The sequence below is a fragment of the Nestor notabilis genome, unplaced genomic scaffold (genome assembly GCF_000696875.1).
Source record: "Nestor notabilis isolate BGI_N333 unplaced genomic scaffold, ASM69687v1 scaffold20673, whole genome shotgun sequence".
Taxonomy (NCBI): domain Eukaryota; kingdom Metazoa; phylum Chordata; class Aves; order Psittaciformes; family Psittacidae; genus Nestor; species Nestor notabilis.
Window position 1 is genome coordinate 27,570 of NW_009920875.1, and position 24,583 is coordinate 52,152.

A 24,583-nucleotide genomic window follows, 5' to 3' on the forward strand; every position below is an offset into this window, starting at 1 on the left:
GGAGGCATCAGAGCTGCCTGTATTCAAGTGGGGTGGTGGGTTGTTTGTTCTGTGAATGAAATGTCACTATGAAATTCTGCTTGCATTTGGTCATGAGAGTGTTTTCTTTCAGTACTTCAATACCTTAGAGAACAGCCTTGTGAATCTCTTCGTGCTTTTGACCACTTCAAAGTAAGTTCAGGCTTTTCTAGCTCAGTATTTCACTTCGTCCTTAAGGAAATCTAGCAGAGCTGTCAGTTTATTTGCAGAAATGCTCCATCTCTTTTCCTCTGCATGAGAGGGAGATTTCCTGGGTCAGCCTGCATGGGAAGAGCTGATATTTCATTTTGGCTTAGGATGCTGTGACCTCAGATGCGGAGTTATCTCTAAGCAGCTCAGCCCACTTCATCGCTGTGAGGGCAATAAGGGGGGAAACACCCTTAGTAGGCCTTGGACCAAGAGGGGAAAGTTTCTCTTTGTGTTCCTTTGTCAGCCAACAGTTTGCTGTTGTGAAGTAACTTCCTATTCCTCTGCTTCAGTTCTCCTATCTACTAGGAAAGGGGGATAACACCAGTGGCTAAATATTGATCCGCTGTGAAGGAGAGCTCTGAGGGTTAGGAAATTAGCCAAGGATGGAATAAATCTTAGGTTGTAACCCTCTCACACCGAGGGTGTGTTGCTGTTGTTGCTAAATGTCAAAGCACAGCCCTTAGCCCCGTTACAAACCCCTTTTGCCCATTTGTTTTTTGGGATGTGCAAGGAATGTGCTTTTCATATTGATGTTTTTCACTGTGCTTCCATGTTCCTGCTGCTCGTTGCTAGGCACAAACCTCTGTGCCATGAGCAGCCCTGTTAGGCAGAAACGTGCAGCTCTTTGGCTGTGAGATTACACACACCCCTGTGCCTCCTGCCTTTGTAGTGGGATGTGTAGCATGAGCTATTTGGTGCTTACATTTGTGTCTATTTTGGATGCAGTTTCCCTGATGTGATGATGCCATCTTACGCCCGGAACCCCTGGTCCTGTGTCTTCTTCATAGTGTATCTCTCCATTGAGCTCTACTTCATCATGAACTTGGTGAGTCCCCTGATGAAGCACGTGAATTCTCTCTGCCTGACTTCAGAGCTCATTACCCAGCAGAGGCTGCCCCATTGCCAGGAGTCCTCTGTAATAACCTGAGACCCTGTGGCAGAATCCTTCTGCCAAAGTGGCAGCTTTGCTACAGACAGGACTCTCTTAATGCTTAACCACAAGGAATTGAACTAAATCACACAAACCAAAATGATACGGGTATCTTTCAGCTTCTCTCACATTAATATCATGCTTGGAGTGACATAGAGGGTTGCATGAAATTTATTGTCCTTTTCTTGCTTAATTATTTATCATAAAATGGCATTTTATGTTCTGGCCTTGCCTGAAATACTTTCTAAATCAGTTTGAAGGGGATGGAATTACTAAGGATGGCAGGACTTGAAGAGTGCTGACAACTGCAATGTGAGAGCATGGCTGCTGTCCTGGCTCTGCTTCTTGCAGCATCTAGGGGAGGGCCAGGACCAGCTCAGGGCAGGATGTGAGTGGTTGGAAATGGGCTTGCCAAAGGAGCTGAGGAATTCTGCAACCCAAAGTGAGTGGTTTGATGCTTGGTTTTCACTGCTCCTGTCCTAGATGGAGCATTAGCTTTGACGTGGGTTTGCCAAAGAAGGGTGAGTCCAGAGAGGGCCCTCAAAACCTGTTTTCCAGGAAGAAATCATGGCATTTTACCAAACCTTTTAATACTGTTCCGTTGGCATGTGTGAGGTTTAGCCACTAGCAAGTGTTGGGAGGCCAGGAACATCTGGATCTCTTCCAAAAAGTGGATCAGTGTGTGTGCAGTGTGCTCGGAGGTCCCTTTATGGGATCCCTTATGGCCAACAGGCCCTCACTGACTCCACTTGCCTCAGTCGGTGTAGTTTATGCCTCCTGCAGGCAATGCCCCTCATTGCCTCTCTAGGCTGGATGCTGCCTCTTTGAAACAGCACTGCCTCAGGTAGCTGCAGACTATAAAGATCAAAACATGACTTTCTCTGTTGTCTTCTCTCTGCAGCTTCTTGCTGTTGTGTTTGACACCTTCAATGACATTGAGAAGAGGAAGTTCAAGTCCTTGCTGCTGCACAAGCGCACGGCCATACAGCACGCGTACCGCTTGCTGATCACCAAGCAGGTACAGGGCTCTGCAGGCACTGGGGTGCAGCAGGAGGGGAGGTCAACAGTGTTCTAACACCACCAGTGGTCTGGAGAGTTTAAAAAGCATGTTCTAAAAAAGATAACTGAGGTCTGTTGGCTGTGATCATACCAAGGGCTACTAGGTTTTTTCATTCATGTAACTTGTCTGTATCTGTTTCTGGAGGAAAGCCAAAGTAGTCTGAAATTCAGTGTGAGATCATGGAAGTGTCTTGATAAAATGAGTGAAATCTGTTCTGGAGTGCATGCAGTCGTTGATTTCTCTCTGATTCAGTGTGGGTCACTTGACTAGCCTCTCAAGCATCAGTACTGAGAGGAGGGGTGGGTCATACCAGTGAAGAACTGGTACAGATGCTGGATACTGCATGAGTAAATGGTTCAGAAACAGAACTAACGCACCTACAAACAGCTCTTTATGAGGACAGAGCACTTGGGGAGAGGGTTGATTTCTTGCTTAACTGTGGAACAGCAAGAGAAACAAGGCCCAAAAATAACTAACCCACTTCTAGTAGATTAGTTCATGTTTAGGGCACATAGCTGATAGAAGTGCCAGTAAAGAGATCTATTAGGCTGCCTACTAATTTCCCAAGAAGAGGGGTTGAACTCTGTTGCTTGAGGTGTCTGGTTAGACAATTTTCACATGATAGGGCAATAGGGAAGAGTTCTGCATTTGCTGGGGGGGGACTGATTGCCAGGAGAGAGATCCTGGTCTCTGTGCTCTGGGATTAGCTCAGCATGTTGAAGTAATAGCTTAGGGTACTTCTGGGGCTTAGTTATAATGGCATCTTACAGCGATGTAGAAATCCTGCCTAAACCAAATCCAGAGTGAGAATGAAATCTGTTAGCCTCTGTGTGCTTCTGCCTGATGTTGCTGCTTCTGACAACATTCCTTTGTTTCCAGAGGCCGTCTGGAATTTCCTTCAAGCACTTTGAAGGGCTGTTGCGGTTTTACAAGCCTCGGATGTGTGCCAGAGAGCGATATCTCACATTCAAAGCACTGAATCAAAGCAATACTCCTTTAGTCAGGTAGGATGGGGTCTTATGGCTGCACCCAGAGCAGGGAGATTGCTTTACTTTGGAGAGGATGGCTGGGTTTATGGAATGAACATTGAGATGTGGGAATAGAGTTAAATGATTGAAAGGCTTTGCCTGGAAAGCAGCTTGGAGGGGTGGGTGCCCTGAGAGCTGAGCTTTTCCTTTGGAGGCAATGGAGTTCCTGCGTGCCCTCTTGTGGATGCAGCGCTCTGCTGGCAGTCACCAGGCAGCCTGTTTCCCACCTCCCCTGCCAGAGCAGAGGAGCAAGGAACTGAGGAACAGGATTAGAGCCTACAAGGAGCATTTCTTCACACCGTGCAGCCTCGCAGCTTAACAAGTTTCTGTGTTTTACCAGCAGCTGGCTGTGCCCCCTAAGGCTTTGTTAATTAAAATCCGGTTCTGCTGGTGCTTTCAGGACTGTCATCCTCTGTGTTATGAGGCAGAGAATTACCATTCTGGTGGGTGGATGGGTGCAACTAACTCCAGCCAGCATGGAAGTAGAGGGAAATAGAGCAGGAGACCTTCTCTGCCTTATCCTTTGTCTTGGCCACAGGTAGGCTCTGAGTGAGCCTCCCATGAAACTGGTGCTGATGCTTCTTAAAATCAAGTGCCACAGAGAAGTATTGAAAAGGGCACAGGGAGAAAAACTGAGTTCTTAAATTTAGGCACCTAAGGACACCAGTAAAAGTCTGGGAAGTTCAGCATCCTCACTTTCAGACAGCTAAAAGCTGTTACAGGCCTGACCCTAAGCACCTAGACAGGCATTCATGTTTTATGAGTTTCTTTGCTTTCATGTCCTTGTTCAAATATCACTGTTACCTTGAAAAGAAAATGTGCAAAGACGTTAGAAAAGGACTGTACGGGGCATTGAGACAGTCCAAGACTTCTTCACAAAGAACAGTACAAGCTCTATCTCATGCAGTTTGCTGTCTAAGCCTCAGGACTTCCCTCTCAGTGGCAGAATTTTGGAGTTGAGTGGAGTGAGAGTTTCCTCTAAGAGTTGTAGCATTACAGAACAAAGGTGGGCTTTGCACCCTGTTGTGGCTATTGTCAGTCAGTAACCCTTGGCCAGGCTGGGAAGAGCTCAGTGTTGAGTTCTATCAGTGTGGTTCAGCTCTAATAAGGAGTTAATAACTTCCAGGGACTCTCTGCTGCTGCTGCTGCCTGCCAAGGACAGTTAAGGATCTAACCAGCTCCAAGGCTCTGATCAGATGCTTCTTTCTGTTTTGCAGTCTGAAGGATTTTTACAATTTCTATGAAGTTGTTGGCTTAAAATGGAAGGTGAGTATTTAATGGGTGGAAAAGAAGGGAAGTGTGTGTGGGAGGGAGAGCAAAGGAGGCCAGTGATTAAAGAGAAGGTGGGTAGGAAAGCAAGGCAATCTAAAAGCAGCAGATGACAGGGATAAGGTGGGTGTCCATCACTGCACGTTTCTGTATGGATGTAGCACTGACTTCTGATTGTGGCTGTTCTGATTCCAGGCAAAACGAAATCGGGAGCACTGGTTTGATGATCTTCCAAGGACAGCATTCCTTATTTTTAAAGGTAACAGGCTGTGCTTCCATGAGAGCGTATGTTCGGCTAACAGGAAGAGCATTTCTTTACAATGACAGAGCCCTCTGAAGGGACCTTCTTGTATGTCCCTGGTAAACCACTGAATGAAGGCCTACTGACCTGCTCTCTGTGTATTCAGTCTCCAAGGAAGGTTTCTGTCATGTAAATGTTCCCTGTGCTCTGACCCAGACCCTGGCTTCCTTAAAATAAGAGACTTCTTGGCAGAAGCAAACCCTGAGGTCATGGAGGGCTGTATTCCTTTTTAAGCACAGAAGTTAGGTGGCAATTTATGATTCCCAAATCCAGTAGTTTATAGAGCTTCTCCATAGCCCAGGCAGCAACTCAGAGCAGTGACTGTGGAGTGGGATTTGTGTTTTCACAAAGGCTCTTGTTGGGCTTCCTTACTCCCAAGATGTGGTTGCAGCGCTCATACAGGTCACGTTGGGGTTGGACCCGGATGAGCTTTAAGGTCCCTTCCAACCCAAACCACTCTATAAGTGCAGCTGCTCAGGAAGGGGAAAGAGGTCTGAAATACCCATCAGTGTGATCTGTCTTGATAATGTGATTTATCTCTCATGTCCCACGTTTCCTGGCCGAGTGTAGCTATTCACAAGTAAGAACTTATCTGCAGTTCTTTCTCAGCATTGCATGCTAGTGGGAGAGAGTTAACAGCACTGCGATCCAAACACACAGCTGCCTTGGGTGTCCTACATATCTCTGCTGATGCACTCAACCCTTCTTGACAGCATGTGAGGTGTTCCAAACGCAGACAGTGCTTCAGCAGCTGCATTTACCTCTGTCCACACCACAGAACTAGGACGTAGAGCGGAAAGAAAAGGCATCTTGGGGGTTAAGGATAATGAGTTCATTGCTGCTGACATTCTAGAGGAAATCAGAACTTGGTCCCAGGAAGTAAAAGTTAATAATCTGCTAATCTGTGTAGCTTCAATGCTGAGGATTGGTATGAAAAATGTCTCTAAGAAGATGATAGAAGAATCTGTGTGAGGTATGGAGGATCACATAAACATGTGTTTTGTCTTACTTTCCTTCATGCAGGCATCAACATCCTTGTGAAGTCCCATGTGTTCCAATACACAATGTGTAAGTAGAAGTAACAAACTGTCTCTACTAGGCTCCCTTGGGGCTGGTATGCTGTGCCTGCCAGCCCTTGCAAGGCCTTCAGTGTGGTGGGGCCTGGTTTTTGCTCTGAGCCATCACTCAGGTACAGTTTTGGTAGAGAAGGAGGGAACTTCACGCTTGTACCAACCCCTACTGCAGCCTGGAAGGGAGGTTCATTTGTTCACTGCTTTATAACACACTTGTGGGTCTGAGTCAGCTGCTTGGGCTGAGGTAGGTTGGTGGTATCTTTCACAAGCCTTGAGGTTTTTATCTTGCAGCTGAAGGATGCTGGGTAAGGAACTGCCTTGTCAGTCAAACACCTTCTTCTCTTTGTACTTGAGAAGGTGTGAGCATCTTTTATTGTGGAGGGATCCCTTGGCAACTGCAGGAACGATTCTGTGCTTCTCTTCTCTGGAAGAGCATTGCTGTGTTCTGAAAGATCTGTTCCTACTCAGTAATTGGGAGGTTTTTTGAATGTTGGAGAAGTTTTTTTGTAAATTGGGATGCTAAACTGAAGAGGTTGGTTGGAGTGAGGAGATCTGAATGAAAAGGAGAAGTCCTGCACCTCCAGTTCTCCAGACTTGAATGTTGGGGAGCAGCGATAGATCCAATAAGGCTTTGTCCTGCATTGCTGGGGACCCAAAGGTCCTTGAGACCTTCTTCCAGAACTAGGAGGAAGCTGAAATAGACAGGTAATAACATGCCAGAAGGTAGGATAATTATGAGTAAAAATGATAGAGCATAATTCAGACCATTGGTTTCTTTTAATTTTGTTTCCTTCTGAAGATAAAGGCACCACATCTGTTAAAGACCTGGGAACACTCAGGATATGAGAGTCTCTAAGTGTGTTGAATTGGAAACAATGACCCTGCCACTTGTCCTGTGTTGTACTCTTTTTATTAGCCTAGGAAATGTATGTCCTCTTCCCCAGGAGTGGTTTTGCTGTGAGTTTTTACTTTGTTTTCCAGATACTGTAGTGGCTGTGAATGGAATTTGGATTCTTGTTGAAACCTTCATGCTGCAAGGTAGGCAATATCACAGCTTGTTTCTTGACTATGGTGCTGGGGGATTAAAAAACAGGGAAGGCTAGAAAAACCTCTTCTTGTGTCTTGCAGGAGGGAATTTCTTCTCCAGAAACGTCCCATGGAGCTACATAGTCTTCCTCACAAGTAAGCTGATGGTTCCAAGAGAGGGGATGTCATTTCATAAGGAGTTGGGAGGGGAATAGACAGCTCTGTTCCTATGTTCAGTTTGAAGTTAAAACTTAGCCACAGGTGTACAGACTCCATCTAGAGCACTGCTGTGCGTGGCAGGAATTGTCAGCATCCACACAGACCCAGGTGAACACGCTGCCTCTTACCTCTGCTGCAACTCTGCAAAAGTTGCTTTCTTGCTCTTCAAGCTGGCTTCAGCCTCATTTGTTAGGCACAGGGTACAGAGTGATGAGCTCCTCCAGAGCTGGGCTGGCTCTCTGTGGACTTGCTCACATTGCTTTGTGCTGCCCTGGCTATCCCAGGAGCATTACCAGCTGTGGTCTGGCTGCACATCTGCCACACAAAGCAAGGGCAGTCTTGTTGGAGGGCAGAGTGCAGGGGGCTGAGGAGAACACTGAAAGGACTAGTTGAACTAATTGATGAGTTTTTTGATTGCATGCCATGAACATGGTACAAGCAATTGCTTATCTTCATGTGCTGGTTCATTGCACTGCTGTAGAACTCTCCAGTGATGTGAATACACTTCCCTTCTCCTGCCAGTGTCTCTTGCTTGAAGAGAAGCAAAGTATAGCTCCATTGAATGAAAATAGCATGTAAAACTGCAAAAGGAGGTTCTTTGGAGAATCTAGGAGAGGTTACTCTAAAGGATAGCTCTAGTTCCATGCCATTAGTCTTCAAAACACTTGTTAGGGAAGTTTGAAGGCAGAGGCACTCTGCAATGCTGCTTTTAACAAGGATGTTGTCATCCAGCTCTTCACTTCTCTCCCACTGCCCTCCTTGGAACCTGGAAAGAAAGATTTGGGCATGACAAACAGGACATCATCATGTTGTTATGATGTTCTTTAACATACAGGCCCACAAGGTGCTGCCAGGACAGAAGGTGAAAGTAGAACAGCTTGTCTTTGAAAGCATCTCTCCCTGCAGGTCAAGGCTAGGCTGAGGGATGTCGATATGTTCCACTGAGATAGGACATGAACAGGCAGGACTGAATTCCCTGCACCACTTTCTGGCCTTTCCTACAGGAGCTTGTGCCTCAATGTATAGCATGTCAGGTTTGTAGACTGCTCTGGAGAGAAATCACCATGAATACAGGGAAATGTGTTGATTTGGAGGGAAAATGTCTCGTTGGCATCGCACAGAGGATAAGGAAGATGGGTGGGGGTCTCTTAAACCTATGTTCAGAAGTTCTGTACTTAAAGCACCACACATCTGTGAGGGCAAACCTTTGCATAAGCCCTCCTTGTGATGCTGCTCATTTCTGACCATGGCTGTCATCTTCTTTTACAGTCTATGGCGTGGAGCTGCTCCTGAAGACCACTGGGCTGGGGCCTGTTGAGTACCTGTCCTCAGGTTGGAATCTGTAAGTGTGCACTGATGTTCTTGAGAGAGAGGTGGTCAAAATTGTTGGGTTAGACAGACTGACTTCTGAGAGGAGGTTTTAGGCCTGTAGATGAGGCCATCAGCAGGCCTTGTGTATCTTGTTAGGCTGGAGCAGCACCAAATACCTCTTCTCTGCTGACTAGTGATAAGTCATTGCTCTTATTTTATTGTGGTGTTTGTTCTGTTTTCTCTCCAGCTTTGACTTCTCAGTCACACTGTTTGCATTTTTGGGGCTCATGGCACTGGCATTTAACATGGAACCCTTCTACTTCATTGTGGTCTTGCGACCCCTCCAGTTGCTGAGGTGAGATGGGAAGGCTGGAGGTGGGTACAGAGGGGAGAAAACAGCCAGGCTTGTTTTCCATCAATCCAGTTGAGGACAGAGCTCCTTACCAGGAGAGGGCAAAGATTGCTCTGTGGGTACGTGACCATGGCAAGCAGGAATTGTGTGGGGTAATGGGATTAGCCAGAGTTATCAAAATGAATGATAACAAAAACTTGGGATGGCATATGAAACCCGTGCTTTGGAGCTTAAGCTGATCTCTAATAGAGATCAAGGGATTTACCAGGGGCAGATTATCCTGTGTCTGCCTTCGTGGGGTTCTTACACCTCCTCTAAATTGTCTGATGCTGTTCAGAGAAAAGCTGTTGTGTCAGGGTGAGACAGTCTGAGCCACTTTAATAATTTCCATTGAATTACCAGAAATTACAGTTTTCAAAAGGATGCTGCTTTCTAGGGTGAAGTGCAGCCCTGCTCTAACTGCATCTCACTCTTGAAGCAAGACTGTGGCCTGTAACCTCTCTGGAGCTGAGTTATTTGGGTCTGATTAACCCTCTCATATCGAGGCTGTTGGGATGTACCTCTGCAGAACAGTGGGAGAGTCATAGTGGGAAGGCATTGGAGGCAAAAATGTTGTTCTGTTAAAACCAAACTCATGTAATTTAGCTCTTCAGTGAGGATTTAAAGAAGCCTTTATGACACTCGAGAGGAGGGGGGGAAAAATACTGTTTTCTCTGTTGCTGCCCTGCCAAAGTCTGTGCTTGGCAGCTGTGTTTCTCTGTAAAGGCTGATGGAGTTGCCAACTCTTACATTAGCACAATGTAGTTTTCTTTCATCCATTTTTATTGGGTCATGGGGGAAGCACAGGACAGCTTGTGTCTGAGGGAAGGAGTAATGAATCCTGACCCTGTGCACAGGACTAGTTCTTACAATTTATTGTTGTTTAAATAGCTGTTTATGCATCATGCTGTGTAAAAAGACCTCGACTTTTCCTGGAGGTTCCTCAGTCCTGTAAACACTTAGTTGGATGTGCCATAAACATTCAGATGGGACAGTGGGACACTGTTAGGTGAGCAGAAAGGGCAGATCCTGTGAGTTTGGTGTCAGGAAACCTCGCTGTTCATTGACCTGGGAGGTACAGAGAACTGTGATACCCACCACCACAGGAACGTTGCTGTGTGTAGGAACTCCTCCTTTAAAAGCTTCTCCTTTAAAGGCTTCTTCTTTCAGGCTATTTAAATTGAAGAAACGCTACAGAAATGTGCTGGACACTATGTTTGAGTTGTTCCCCCGGATGGCCAGGTACTAACTTCTCCTTTGGTGATAGTGGGGAGAGGGCAGGGAGGGTTTCGTGTCTCGGGCTGGGGTCTGAGATAGGGACCTGTCAAACCTGCTCAAGATTTGATCTGTCTGCTCTGATCTGTCAGTAGATCGTTACTGATCCCTCAGGGTGCTGCAGTGGGGTGTTAATCTTCCAGTCTCTTGGCACAGTGTGTGATAAGCAATACTCCAGCACCCTGAGCCTCCTCCTGCTTTTGTGTTAGGTGGATAACTACAAGCCAATGCTTAATTTTACTCCCCCACCCCAGCTTTTGGTGAGAGGGGAGGCCCAATTGGGAGGAACATTGGCATGAATATACTCAGCCCCAGATGTTTAGTATAACCACTGCAGAGCATTATTGTGAAATGGTGGGGTAGAAGGAGCTTGGTGTTTGAGTGGGGCATCCTCAGACTTTATTCTCCTGAAGGAGGTCTGAGCAGAGTGTGTTAGAGAACCCTGTTCTTGGCACAGTCCCTGCATCCAAGGACATGGAGAGGGCAGACACAGTGTGTGGTGTTCTTTGCTAAAGAAACTGGAGAGGCATTTGTTTACCAGAAAAAGACAGACTGGGAGGGAATCCAGGCTGCTTTTCAGTTTCTTTTCAGTGAGTGGCAAGCTCCTTGTCCTAGGACTTCTTGAATGAGAGCAGGCAAAGAACTGCAGAGCCACAGCAACAGGGAGGGTGGTCTGGGGTTCCCATCCATTGAAAATTCCTTCCAGAGCAACTGTTTCCCTGCCTTAACAACTCTCCAGTAACACAGTACTCCTTCTGTTTTTGCCTTCAGTCTGGGTTTAACCCTGTTGATCTTCTACTACTGCTTTGCCATTGTTGGCATGGAGTTCTTTGCTGGCGTGGTCTACCCGAACTGCTGCAAGTAAGTAGTGCAAATCTACCACCCTCTGGAGTGGTTTTGGGGCATAGCCAGTAGCAGTGAGCTTTGGCAGCTCTATCTCCCTGTGGAGAATGGGCCAAAGAATGGGTCTGAATGGAGTTTTGCTACTAAGGATGTGAAAATCTAGGAGACACTTCACTTCTCTAGGTAAGATTGGATGAAGTGGCTTTTGAAAGTACTTGGAAAGGGAGAGATTTCTGTGGTAGCTTTGCTGGTTTTAATGAGCTCTAACTTGCTTCAGGTAGTTGCACTTCTTCATGCTGCTGTGACTGGAAACTCTTGTAACATCTGCTCTAGAGTGAAGATTTTTATCTTGGTGGTGCCAGAGCTGCTTGTCCAGACATGTTACATATGTAAGGCCTCACTTCGTACTGAGTTAAATTCGCCTGGTTTTGGAAGCCAAGCTGTCCTGTACCCTTTTCACCTTAAATGAAGGCAAACCACTTGGAAACACCAAGCTTTAAGGGTGTGAGCCAAGGAGTCTAACTCAAACACTCAGTTTCTCTCTTATAATATTTGCTGAGTGATTAGAAAGTCTCATGTGCTCCCTGGGTTTGTGCTGAGCTGTGAAGGAGAGAGGCTTGCTCTCAGAGGAAGAGGCAAGTGTTGGCCAAGAGGTAGAAACTGCTGCTCAGCGCTTTCTAAGTGTTTTGGTATTTATAACCCTTGAGATTTTCCTTGCTTTTCCAGTCTCATTCTTTGTCCTGGTTTCTCCCACCAGCACAAGCACAGTTGCAGATGCCTACCGCTGGGTGAATCATACAGTTGGCAACAGGACGGTTGTGGAGGAAGGTTATTACTATCTCAACAACTTTGACAACATTTTGAACAGCTTTGGTAAGGGCAGTTTTGTCTGTAGCAAAGCCTATTCCTTGGTGCATCTGTGTTCCTGCAGAGCTGGATGGCAGGACTGTAATGCTCATACAAGCCTGGGACTCTCCCAGAGTCCAACTAATGCAGCTCAAACACTTAGCATCCTGCTCTCTCTGTCTGGAGAACTCCAGCTGGCTAATTGTGCCATGACTGTTTCGCAGGGTAAGCCAGTAGAGTCTCCTAAAAGCCACTGTGAAGCCAGCAGATCTGTTCTGACTGGTGATCAGACCAGACTTCCAGAGATGTTTAAGGAGGGCTCTAAGTCACTACCCTTCTAAAGAACCAATAGTGATGCTAACACATTTATTTAAACCCACTGATGAAGAATAATTAGAATCTGTTGATTACTCTCCATGATTTTTCTTAATGTATAAGCAGAGATGGTTATCTTCTGGAGATTTCAGAGGTCTCTGTGCTCTCTGGTGGAGTCAGGTCTGTTTCTGATTCTTTTAAGAAATACAGGTTAAGCCATGCTCCTGGTTCTGTAGATCTAATGCTCTTTGTCTGAAGTAATAGCAGTGATGAGGGTTCTGCCTCTGGATTTCCTGGCTGTGTTTAAACTTTGGTGTCTTGCCTCAGTCTTCCGTGTCAAATACTTTGTCTAAGAATCACTGTAAAGTAGGTCAGGGATGGATGAAGCAATTGTCTGTGTTTTTCTCCCACTTGTATACAGTGACGCTGTTTGAGCTGACGGTCGTCAATGACTGGTACATCATCATGGTAGGTAAACCTCAGCTACCTTGTGTGTATGGACAGCTCAGCCTCTTGGCCAGTTGAGTTAGATCTTCCAGGCCACCACTGCTGTCTTCCCCTGGTGACTGGAGACAGGCCCAACGTTGTCGCTTGTTGCCAGACATCTTTTGGTCCTGATCATTGGGTGGCATTTGACCTCTGGCAATGCTGGGCATGAATCTTGACCAGCCTTCAGGCCAGGTTTCACAATCTGCACAAATGATGTCACACTGTATTCCAGCTTGTCACCCTGCTGCCCATGATGTGTTCTCATAGCAGCAACATCTCCCACAGCCTCAAGCTTTAAATGATCTGTGTGATCACATACAGAAACCTCTTTATCTAGCTTGAGAGGCAGATTAACTGCAAGGACCAGTTGGGGCATTGAGCATTGTGAAGGCAGTTCCTGGGGTTAGCTATAGAGCCACGAATGAGAGAGTGTTTATGCTGCTTTATGTCTGTTGGCAAGCAGTTAACAGCAGACTCCCCCTTCTTTTGTGCACTACTGACTTCTTCCCTCTCCTCTTTAGGAAGGGGTGACATCCCAAACCACTCACTGGAGCCGTCTTTACTTCATGATCTTCTATATTGTGACCATGGTAGGTTTCTGGACATGCTTCATGCATCTAATAGTGGGAATGAGGAAGGGAGACAGCTTTAGTGTGTTCAGAGGGAGCTTCCATCCCTGAATGAGGACAGCTTTGCACTTCTACCTAAACATCTTCCAGAAACAGGTGTGAGTCCACATCACTTGCAGAAAGTTGAATTTAGGGGTATTGACAAAGCTGATGCTGCACAAATCTGGGCCTGGGGTAAGAACGAGGGCAGCATGTCCCTGTTGTAGTTGACTGTTAGTAGTTTACTCACAGGTAATGTGTGACATGTGCATCTGTGCATGGAGGAGCATAGAGTTGAAGCACAGACCAAATGCTCAGCTTCCTGTTGAACTGGACTGGAAGAACCCCCGCAGCAGCAGCCTCCTGATCCCTTCTGTTCATGTCTTCTCCCAGGTGGTGATGACCATCATTGTGGCTTTTATTCTGGATGCTTTTGTCTTCCGCATGAACTACACTCGGAAGAACCAGGATTCAGAAGGTCAGAATATGGCTGAAATGTGGCTGAAACATGGCTCAAATACTTGAGCCATTTCAAGCAACTTATCTGAAGGTAGAAGTCTGCCACATTTCAGGAAAGGAATCTAGGAAACATAAGAGCAATGATGTAGCAAAGTTCAACAAGAGACCTTTCAGGAGGAGAAGGGGATTTTTTATTCTCTTTAAACCAATTTCCTTCCTCACTAATACACCCACTGGCACCAGAACATGTCTCCAAGTGGCCTGTGAGCATTCAAGCACTAAAATGCTGATAAACCAGCACTAAAATGCCGGTAAACCAAGTGGTTTACCAGCACTTTCTGCCGTGACATGGAGGACAATGGACGCTGCCTGTGCTGTTCTTTCCACATGTCCCAGTTGTATTTAGGCTGGTGACTACATGCTGGTTTTGGACATGCCTTCCTGTCCCTTTTAGGAACTGGCAGGGACTGGTCTCTGCATCCCCTCACCCCTGTGAGTCAGCAGTTTTACTGTCTTTTGTCTCCTGAGCTGGCTGTCTGAAGCTGTGTGTTACTCCATGACCTGCTAATTTAGGTGCCATAAACACACTAATCTCTCACAGCCCTTTTCTTACCAGTCTTTCAGGTGAGCTACACCCAGACCTTTCTAGTCATTCTCTGTGCAGACTAATCTTTATCATTCTTGACCCTTTTGTGCAGGAAGGAGATTCTGCAGTCATACATTTAGTCCCAGAGAATCTACCACAGAAAAGTGATGGAGGCCCCAGCCACAGGAGTATCTTTGATCAGCCCCTCATCCTTCTTAGGTGCCAGGAATTGTTAGTTACAACAACACTTTCCATTGTGATTTCTCCTGCACCCAGTTTGACGGGTGCAGTGAAAGACACTTGTTAGCACTGAACTCCCAAGCTGGGTCAGGCAGCTGAAGGTCAAAAGGCAACAATTCCCATGTGATTATTTGCTTTGCTACTTAATTTACAGGCAAACGAACAGCTACAAGATGCTGAGGAGCCTGATGTCTTGTAAAGCTGAGGTGCTTGCTGGCCCTACACACTAGTTAACTTCTTCCCTGCCTTAGTGGGGGACAAGGACATACATGTTCTGGTCACAAAAGCAGGTACAGGCTGTGCCTGATCATCTGGCTTGGTCCTGTGTGCTGTTAAGCTTTGCCTTCCAGGATTGTAATAGTGGCTGATGGAGCAATGTTCATCTTGGAGACTTCTCTTTCTTTTTCTTGCCTCTCCAGAAGACAATGGCATTGTGCTGGAGAAGGAGATCTCCAAGGAGGAAGTGATTGGCATCATCGAGCTGTACAAGCGGATTTCAGCTGCTGGTGAAACAGCTCAGCTGCAGAAGATCGTTTTGCAGATGGACAAATACGGGGTAAGAGGAAACACCTAGTGCAAGTTCTCAGCTCCAAGGGAGGGAGGCGTGCCAGGGCCACAAATGCTGTCTTGAGAGGCACTGCATGTGTCTGTAGTGTTGAGAGCTGAGCTACTGGAGGGGCTCTGCAGCATGGGCACAAAGTTTTGCTGCTCTAGAAAAGTAGCAGCTGAATTTCCCCTATGCTCTGAACAGCCTCAACAAAGACAAAGGCTCATTGCTATTGCCTGCAGACTTTGCTTAGAGCTGTCCTGGCCCAGTATTGACTGGAAAAAAGTATGTTTATTTTTCCCTAAGAAAGCCACTGTCTTGTAATTCTGCTCCCCTCTCTGTGCATCATACACTTAGGCTTGGACAGTCCCAAAACACTATGCAGCAATATGATGGTATTGATTCCACAAACACCATGGCAGTGCTTACATTGTTTTAGAACAGGATGGACAGTTTGGAAAGTGAGCTGACCTCTTGCCTCAGAACTGTTGTCTCATGCATCTGGGAAGAGCTTAAGTGGTTGTTTTAATAACAGCCATTATATTCTTATATCACCACTATAAAATGCAGGTGCTCCAGTCTCTTAGCTGACCTTTATTTGCTTTGGTTGGCTTAGTTAAAGGCTGAGCTCTTGTTCATACAGACAAAATTCAGAACAGCCATGATGAAACTGATCAGAAGCAGTTTTCAAGACAATAAAGCAAAGGAAGATGCTGCCCTCAGCCTTGCAGTGGAGTAAAGAATGATGATGACATCTTTTGCTTCTCAATCCTGCACATATAACCTGTGGTCAGAGAGTAATTCAAGATTTCAGCTCTCTGTGCACATGCTTTAAGAAGTCCAGGCCTATGAAGTAAAAAGTGTGGTCTAGGCAAGTGGGACCTGAGATTGTTCTTAGACAGGATCTTACGTGGAAGCTTGAGCTTGAGGCCTTGTTCCAGGCACTGATGTTATGTTCATCCAGCTAAATTAAGCACCACTGACAGACACATCTGTCTGAGGCCCAGCTCCCCCTGTAGTCTTTTGGGGATCTGCTCAGTGGGATTTGTCTCAGCCTGCAGTAGATGCCTGCATTTGTTTAGGTGATGTGCCCCCTAAAATGCCTTTTTCCCATAACAGCAGAAGGAGCCCAGGATAGCCTGAGCTCCTCAGTGGGTGATTGGTGTCTGCATGAAGGATGCCTAAAGTTCCAGGGCCTGATCGAGTGAGCTCCTCAGTGACTAATGAATGTCTTTTTCTTTGTTTCTCCTCCTCCTTCCCCCAACGCTTTAGCAAATGTCAACAGTGTTTCTGGGACGCAGATCAAGGACCAAGAGTGATTTGAGTATGAAGATGTATGAGGAGGAGATTCAGGTACGTGGGCCTGAGCTGGAAATACCAGCAAGTCTCTCTGGTGAGGCAAACATTACCTAGAGTAACAAACTAGCCTTTTGAACACCAGAAGCCTCCTTGCTCCAAGACCCAGGCAACCATGGAGGGTGGGCAGTAGATGAAGTGTGCTCCAAATTGACTAGTTCTTGTGCTCAGGGGCTTCTTTAACCCTCAGGGCATGTCAGAGCCTGTGTCGAGGTGCCCAGTGTGGTGTGTGTCAGCCCAGTATCCATGCAGTCAGGAGGTGTGTAGGCACTGAGCTTGGACTCGCTGAGGTGGACGTGCCTGCTGGGGCTATGAGCACACGTGTGCTCTGTTCCTGGGGCTCAGCTGCTGCAGGTGAATTTAAGCCCCTGGAATGTGGTTGTGTTTGAGCTTGGGTGTGTCTGGCTGACACAGGAACCAAGTGTTCTCCCAGGCAGATGGTGTGAGCAGTGCTGCCTGGTTTTCCTTTAGCAAGCTAACAAAGATGGGAAACACTTAAATCGGGTCATTCTCCCGATTGTTTAGGGGATTCTTCCTAGTGCCCTTCGTGGTCAGGAGCTTTATGCCATGGCTTTAGTCACTGTAGTCTTCTCCAGACATTCACCTCCAAGTTGAAGGACATGGGCTAATGTAATGATTAGTACTGAAAGAATTAATCTTGTACCCATTTAAATCTGTCCTTTGACCCCTGGGCAGCTTGCTTGGGGATGAGTCTTCAAACCCCTCATAAAATTAAACGTGTTATTTACCATGGAGCTAGATGGAAATCTGCAGAGAAGCTCCCCACCCATTCTGCTTGGACTCTGATTCATAACATACTGCCCGGGATTGGGAGCAACTCCACAAATCCCAAACATCCCACAGACATCAAGACTAGAGACGTTCAGGAGGGACATCCTGAGAGAGGGATGTTCCCTTGCTCAGGTTTATCAGTTCAGCCAACTGTAGCTGGTGCTTCTTGCTTGGGTGGTGGGTGGGAAGGTCTTGGTGCATCCATCACAGCCATGCTGCAGGTCACCAGGTTGTTCCAGGAGCTTAGGCTATGTCCAAGGCTGTGGGATGAGCCCCTCTGCCTGAAGTGATGTGCCCTCACACAGCAAAGCAGCCAACCACCCTGCCCTTGGGGTCCTCTGGGGGGCTGCAGGGCCAGGGTGGGGCAGAGCCTGATCTCGGTGTGTTTGATCTCCTGTTGCAGGAATGGTATGAGGAGCATTCCAGAAAAGAGGAAACTCAGACACCATTGCAAGAGCCTGCATCTGCTTCCAACAGCTCTCTGAAGCCCCTGAGCCTCCGACAACGATCCCAGACTGTCATTTAGGCCTAGCTAATGCAAGCCACCTTCTATGCAATAACCTAGAGTATTACTTCACAGCGTATATATTGGGATGGTGTATATAGATCTGTTCAGTGTTTGGCGTTAGGGTTTCAAGCTCTTCCCCTAGGCAGTGAATTGCTGAAAACCAGAGGCCCGGGGGACTGTGTGTAAGGCTGCTGCACGCAGACTGAGCATGATGGTCATGCTCAGCACAGAGCAAGCAGCTCGGGCAGAACACAGACCTTCTCCCCCTGAGCCACTTCCCAGGCTCCAGCCTGCTCTTTGTCTTACCACTAACAGACCTTGGGGAAAGGGATGTGTAATCCAGTAACAGCAGGAAATGTGCTGAAGCCACCTGCTTAGTATTAAAACTTTTGCCCTTTTTAAAGAGCTCTTTTGCTTAAAGGGTACCATTAACCTAGGAATAAAAGATCAGGGAGTGAGCTTTTGTTTCTTCTCCACCTTTCCTTATGCAAAAGAAGGAGAGGTTATGTGAAATTTCAGCACTTTTGGAAGAGCAGTCTGCCTTCCCCCTCCTTTTTGGCACACCTAGATGCACCCCCTGTAGTAGATCCAGCTCTGATGATTAGATTTGGCTGTCCCTGAGCAGTTCTGTGGCAGCTGGAGATAGAACTGAGGGCCAGCATCTTATCATGTTATGACCATGGGTAGGACAGGAGTTTGGGGAGACGAACTGTCTCTGCTGCAGCTATCCAGTATCTGCATTGCTGCTGGTCAGTTCAGTGGTACTGCCCAGGACTGGGATCGCCCCTGGAAACCCCAGAGCTTCTCCCTGTTCAGAGGGGGGATTCTGCAGGGTGACGGTGGCTGTTGACCACTTAGTGGCATATCTCTGGCTGGTCCTTAGCTCAGACAGATGACTCGGAGGAAGAAATTGGAGGTTTTGCACCTCCAAGTCTGACTTATTTCTGTTTGGCTCTGGGTTAAGGAGAGCTTACAGGCATCAGCTAGCTGCTGCTTAGCCCTGAGCCAGGTCACTGCTTTGTTCATACAGCACAGCAGTGCTGCTCCTCCCTTGCTCTTACCCATGCAGAAATGTTCCTCAGTCTGGCAAATGCTGACTGAGTCAGATCTTAGGAAGATCCACTGAAGAGCTTTACTGTTCCTCTGAATTTTGGATGCAGGAGGAACACGGAAGAGAGCGATTCTTCTCTGTGGCTGGCAAGGAGGCTGCCAGACCTTGTAGCTGAGGGATGGGAAGGAAGGGGAAGAGGGATCCCTTCCCTTTCTGCCACGTTTATTCTGTGATCATGGCAGGTCGCATCATTGCTCGTGTTTCATTGCCCACAGCATGATGAGAACCTGTCTCTTGTAAGTCCCTTTTTCTTCTTCCTGTCGGCACAGAGAGTACCTGTCAGCTGGGAGGCTGCCCTCGCCTCTTGCTGTTTGATCTTTCCTCAGGTTCAAACTGAGAGTAGAACTTGCAGGAGAGGCTTTCTCCTTCCTCCAGGCAGATCAGGCAGTGGGAGATCTGTGTGTGCCCATTCCCCTTGTCCCACATACCTGCGTTTTCCTTGGTAGCCTCATAACGTGGCACAAGGACACAGCAGGAGACAACTGGTCCTGCCCGGCAGCTCAGGAGCGTTTCCTAAGTGGATGAGCCTTTCAAAAGTAGAGAAGAACAGAGCTGCTCCTGAAACTCCCTCCTTGCACAGAGCACGGTGGTAGCATTTGGGCACTGGGATGGAAAGAGCTGCTTTCCAGGCAGTGTGCAGGCCAGCATCTGCTCTCAACCCCTGCCAGATTCCCTGGGTGCCTCAGGGCAACTCTTTTGTTTCCTTTCTGGGTACTGCAGGTATGAAAGTACTTCTGAGCTGAACCGTGAAGGACCTTAAAGGGCTGTTTTCCAAACCATGAACTCGACCACAAATTAATGAGCAGTGCAGTTGTTGCTCTGCATGGAGCTGCAGCCTGGGGGACTTAACCAGGTTAGTCCTGGGGCTGGATGAGATGTTGTTTATGCTGGTTTAAGTTGTGGGCAGAATGAATGAGCATTGTGAAGGTGAGGGGGGAAACAAAATGTGGCTGTGTTTAAGCACTGCATTCCACTACAGCCTATTTCTCCTCACGGGGCTTTCAGTGATGGCTTTTGGGGGATGTTTTCTGGGTGTGAAAGAAGCTGCAGCTTTACTGAGGGGACACTAACCTGCTTGCCATGCAATAACAGGGCTGTCACGGAGATATGGGAATGCTTGGATGGGGTTCAGGGCTCAGGTGCTGCTTCCATGGTTCCTGAGGTGTTGAGCTGCCCCCATGTACAGACTGTATATTTTTGTAAACCAAGAAGGGTCACAGTTTACTTCTTCCATATGGCTTTGGAAGGAAACAAAGTTTGAGTACGGGGCATCCCCTTCTATTTCTCCTCCTCTCCCCACCTGACACACAGACTAACGACAGAGACAATCATGTTGTAGGGAGCAAGGGAGGAAGCACTGCAGGATTTTGTATGCTGGTTTTGTTTAGCACATGATTTTATGGACACAGCTGTAAAATGTTCTCTAGATTGGGGTTTTTTTCCAAGCGCACTAATAAAAGGCATCCTGGGCTTTGTAAAGGCAGCGGCTTCCTTTCCTCCTTCCCGTGGTATTCCACAAGTGGGGCTCGGCTGCAGCTGAAGCACTTGCAGTGTTTGAAGAGGTGTCTGCCCTCTCCGGTGGTGACTGCTTGTGTGGGCACATTCCACATGCGTGCCCTGGATTCTTGCTCCTGGACATTGCAGAGCTTCCCTTTTGCCCTGCCCCTGCCCTTTTTCCTCCCTAAACATTAAGGTAATACCATCAAACTCCTGGTTTTTAAAGCTACCCCAGTGCAGTGTTTAAGGTTAGAAAGACCCTGTGCCTCTGTTACGGGTACGTTGGCTGTGGTTTGGATTGCTTTAACCCTGCTGTGTGTAAGGAAGTGGGGCTTGTCTCCCTGGGTAATTCCAGCAACTGCTAGTAACTTGTGAGCAGGTTCAGGGCTGAGCCAGTAGCTGCAGGCACAGGGAGTGTTACCTCCATGTGAAATCCTGTATCTGGTTAGAAAAAGGAGAAATGATCCAGGAGCAGGAACCAGGTCTGGCAGTTGTGCCTCTTGCAAAACAGCTCCTGTCCTCATGGAGCAGAGATGTGGTTGTGTCTGTAACAGCCCTTTGCTTTCCAGTGCTGCTTCCCCAGGCCATGGGGCCACCCCACCACTGTCCCCATCCCGGGGAGCAGAGCAGTGTCCCGTGTGGACCTGTGCCAGGACCAGCATGACACTGCAGTTCCAGCCCTGCTTGGGAACAGCCGAGTCAGGCACATGTGACTGGTGTTGGGAAATCAACTGCTGGTGAACGCAGAGGAAACCACTGCTGCTGCTGCTGGCTCAGCTCCCAGTGCTCCTGCTCCTGGGTAGGGGCTGTGTGACACTCACCCTGAGCAGGAGAGAACACCCTCGACACAAACAGCACGAGTTGAGGGTGGGTTTGGGTTTTTTATTGCAATTTGGTGTGGTTTACAGTGCTTAAAGGCCAACACTGTGTGTGGAAACATCCAAGTCCTGCCCTACAGCAGGACTTTCCTCCTCTCTCCACCCGGGGAGGAGGAAAGTAGGATCTGAAACTCAGGTTGAAAAACACAGCTTAAAAAGAGAGGGGACACCAGGCTCCTTGGGTTCGTTTTGTTCCTGCTTTGCTTGCACTACCCTGGAGCTTTGGCTGACCTTAACCCCATCTCACTCTGCCTCAGCTATTTCAAACCTGTGGCATGAACACATCACCTCCTTTGCAATGATAAAGTTGTCCTCAGACCTACAGTGTTACCCCCTGGAGCAGGACTGCCCTGGCCCAGAGCAGCCAGGACAGAGATGGGGAAGGGAAAATGAAGTGGTTGAAGAGGTAAAACCTCTCCTGTTGTGGCCCTGGGGTGGAGCTGCCTTCTCCTCTGCCACCAAGACCAGTGGAAGCCGAAGTCTTAACCTGCTCAGAGCCACCTTGAGTTAAACAGATTAAACAGAGCAGGGAGAGGACGTAGCTAATGACTTCACAGCTCCTTTTCCTTTCCCACAGCCTCCAAGGGCTGGCATGTGATGCCTCCAGCAGCACAGTTGGGACTGAGGTGCCCTTGTCCCCTGGCAGGGATGGGGAGAGGGGACAAGATTCCCAGTGATCCAGCTGGGAAGCAGAGCTGGATGTGCATCCCCTCCCAGCAGTGGGGCTGCTCACACTGCAGAGAGCCGGATCACCCTGAACTCGGTGAGCAGGGCCACGCAGAGGAAGGCCAGGTAGTAGAGGATGAGGCAGATGCCATAGGCCTTGCCCAGCTGGAAGCACTGCGCGGGCACCCACACGAAGGAGAAGACCAAGCTCAGCCCCAGGGCCCCGGCCAGCACCCACACCAGGAGGCTGTCGGGCTCCAGCTGCCGGAGAGAGGGGCAGTGATGTAGAGTGACACCAGCATCCTGCTGCCACCCTGACCCGTGCCACTGTGTCACTGCAGCCTTACCTTCACCACCAGCTGGCTGCTGGTCATCTGCAGCAGGCACCCGAGTCCCACACCAACCAGGATGTCTGCAGCATGTTCAGGATGAAGACATGCAGAGCAGGAGACATCGGGAGTGATGGAACTGGCCACATCCTTCCAGCCCCCTCTTCCCTGCCTGCACCCCATGGCTGTTGCCCAGCCCAAAGCTTGTGGCAAGTAAAACCTGGAGCACTCTAGGAGGAGAGGCTTCAGCCTGGTCTAGGGACCACCCAGTGCCTGCTGGAGGGTGGCACAGCTTCTTCCTCTCCTTCCCTTTGGCAGATCCCAGATCTGCCAGTTCCAGCCCTGCTGGGGCTGGGACAGCAGTGGGGCAGGGGGGATACTGCTGGCTCCACCCTTGCAGCTCCTCGGTTCAGAGATACCACACTAGGAAGGGGATAGGGAAAGCTGCCAGCATCTCAGAGCTGGATCGTGCTCAGCTCCTTCCCAGGGGCCTCAAGTGCCACTGCCACCTTCCTGTTACACCCAAAGGATACTGAAGATGATGCCCCCAAAGCAGGCAGAGAAGGCCATGCGGGGATAGCCCTGCCGTGCCATGGTGAGGTCCGAGAATGTGTCTGCAGAGGGACAAAGGAGAAAGCTTGGTGTTTGCCAGGAGGATGCCAGCTCATGGGTTGACAGTGGGGCACAGCAGAGCCCTCACCCCCGATGCTGTTGCCCCAGGCCAGCAGTGTCAAGCCCAGCACGGTGTTGCTCAGCTGGAAGATGATGCCCAGGGTCCGGAGGATGTTCACCAGCTCCGTGGCTGCGGCATTGATCCACATGGCGCTGGCCAGAAACCCAAGGAAGGCAAATACCTGCCCAGAAGAGGGGCAAGCTGGGCCCTGGCTGCATCCCTTGGGACCCTGCACACCTTCAGCCAGCCATGTCCCTCCTGGGGATACTGGGGACTGGGAAGGAGGTCCTGGCTCCTGCTCTGCCCCCAGCACCCTCGGGCTGGGCTGGTCCCCAGTGGGCATTCAGGGCTGGGGGACACCTTACGCAGTGGTACTTGGGTGGCTGCTCATTGCTTGTGGTGACGAAGATGATGATGGCCAGGACAGAGCCAACCAGCGTGACCAGTCCCCAGACTGGGAAGATGCCCTGGATCTGGTACAGCCCATCTGCACATGGAGGGGAGAAGGAGCATCAAAGTGGGTTGGGGCAGGATCCAACCAGGCTCATGGTACAAGGTAAACTCTTATCCCTTAATGCCACCTCTACCTTAAGGCCTCATGGGGTTGCTCCCCTCTGTGCCTCAGTTTTCCCAGGCAGGTCCCCTTTGTCCCCTCAGGATCTGGATGCTGGGGCCTCCCAAATCCTCACCCCTGTGGGGAGGACAGAGCCATCCCCCTGCAAAGCAGGACCCCCAGCTTGGCTCTGCACTGCCCTACCCTCATCTCACCAGTACTCCAAAGGGCTCCGACAGTCCCCAGGGCTTTGGTGGCCATCCCAGCCCCAGTCCTATCCTCTATGGGTGTCTGGAGCTGCTCAGGGCTCTTACATGTGCCCGACTTGAGGGTAAGGATGCAGAGCAGGGGGCTGGTGACGATGTGCAGGCAGTTGAGGGGTCTCTTCCAGTTCAGGTCATCCTTGTCAGGGTCCACAACGGGAACGGTGAGCAGCAGCACCAGCTCCACTGGCACCTGGGAACGGCGAGCAGCAGGGGACCCCAGGATGTTCCATCCCCATGACCCATCCCCAACCCGCCTGCCCTTGTCCCTCCATTCCCATCACAAAGCCCAAGGGGGGACACCCCTTTCAGGGGCTCCTCCTGGCTCCTGTCCCCAGATACTCACCTTGAGGACCTTGAAAAGCCGCCAGTACCACGGCTTCCTCCTCCACTTTCGGCAGTCGGTGAGGATGTGCAGGGAGGGCTCCTGCGAGGGGAGCAGAGGCCGGTACTCCTCACCTGCAGGCGGATATGGCAGCTGAGTGGGATGGGGGCTCCCCAGACCCCCAGCCCTTCTACACCATGGGGCTGTGGTCACCAGCGTGGCCCCTGCACCTGGCCATGGCTGCCCCATGGGCTCATCACAGCTTGGGGGTCCCTGTAAGCCCCTGAGGACAGAGCAGAGCCAGCCCTGAGCCCACTGGGAACCACATACCATAGTCCCCACTGTTTGTGCCCGAGGACTCTGGCTCTTCAGCATCTGTTGGCATCTCTGTGGGGAAAAGGAGAGGAGGGAGCAGTGGATGGAGACCCCAGCACACCAGGGGCCCTGCTGGCATGACCCTTACCTGGCTCCCAGGGTCCAGAGGGGACTGGCCCATCACCCCGCTGCCACCGGTGAATCCATGTGCACAGCACCACGGTGAGGACGTAGAAGATGTACAGCCCCAGGTAACCTGGATGGGGGAACCA

At 49.1% G+C, this 24,583-nt stretch overlaps 2 protein-coding genes across 2 annotated transcripts in view; one reads left to right on the forward strand and one right to left on the reverse strand.

The window, feature by feature from the left end:
• TPCN1 (two pore segment channel 1) overlaps window positions 1–17,865 on the forward strand; it is a 44,848-nt gene extending 26,983 nt beyond the window's left edge. The window contains exons 8-27 of the mRNA XM_010010892.1: window positions 113–171; window positions 955–1,054; window positions 2,061–2,177; window positions 3,099–3,223; window positions 4,465–4,513; window positions 4,712–4,775; window positions 5,841–5,885; window positions 6,872–6,928; window positions 7,019–7,072; window positions 8,405–8,477; window positions 8,694–8,801; window positions 10,008–10,079; window positions 10,884–10,973; window positions 11,713–11,828; window positions 12,538–12,584; window positions 13,127–13,195; window positions 13,607–13,691; window positions 14,918–15,054; window positions 16,318–16,398; window positions 17,597–17,865. Of these exons, the coding sequence (XP_010009194.1) occupies window positions 113–171; window positions 955–1,054; window positions 2,061–2,177; window positions 3,099–3,223; window positions 4,465–4,513; window positions 4,712–4,775; window positions 5,841–5,885; window positions 6,872–6,928; window positions 7,019–7,072; window positions 8,405–8,477; window positions 8,694–8,801; window positions 10,008–10,079; window positions 10,884–10,973; window positions 11,713–11,828; window positions 12,538–12,584; window positions 13,127–13,195; window positions 13,607–13,691; window positions 14,918–15,054; window positions 16,318–16,398; window positions 17,597–17,719 (1,671 nt within the window). The 3' untranslated portion in view covers window positions 17,720–17,865. The remainder of the gene's footprint in view (window positions 1–112; window positions 172–954; window positions 1,055–2,060; window positions 2,178–3,098; window positions 3,224–4,464; window positions 4,514–4,711; window positions 4,776–5,840; window positions 5,886–6,871; window positions 6,929–7,018; window positions 7,073–8,404; window positions 8,478–8,693; window positions 8,802–10,007; window positions 10,080–10,883; window positions 10,974–11,712; window positions 11,829–12,537; window positions 12,585–13,126; window positions 13,196–13,606; window positions 13,692–14,917; window positions 15,055–16,317; window positions 16,399–17,596) is intronic.
• A 4,051-nt stretch (window positions 17,866–21,916) lies between these two features.
• Window positions 21,917–24,583, reverse strand: part of SLC8B1 (solute carrier family 8 (sodium/lithium/calcium exchanger), member B1) — a 3,202-nt gene continuing 535 nt past the window's right edge. Inside the window, exons 2-10 of the mRNA XM_010010893.1 lie at window positions 24,460–24,567; window positions 24,327–24,383; window positions 24,018–24,130; window positions 23,723–23,864; window positions 23,221–23,342; window positions 22,883–23,036; window positions 22,716–22,796; window positions 22,201–22,265; window positions 21,917–22,114 (exon numbers count right to left, since the gene is read on the reverse strand). Coding sequence (XP_010009195.1) covers window positions 21,917–22,114; window positions 22,201–22,265; window positions 22,716–22,796; window positions 22,883–23,036; window positions 23,221–23,342; window positions 23,723–23,864; window positions 24,018–24,130; window positions 24,327–24,383; window positions 24,460–24,567 — 1,040 coding nt within the window. The remainder of the gene's footprint in view (window positions 22,115–22,200; window positions 22,266–22,715; window positions 22,797–22,882; window positions 23,037–23,220; window positions 23,343–23,722; window positions 23,865–24,017; window positions 24,131–24,326; window positions 24,384–24,459; window positions 24,568–24,583) is intronic.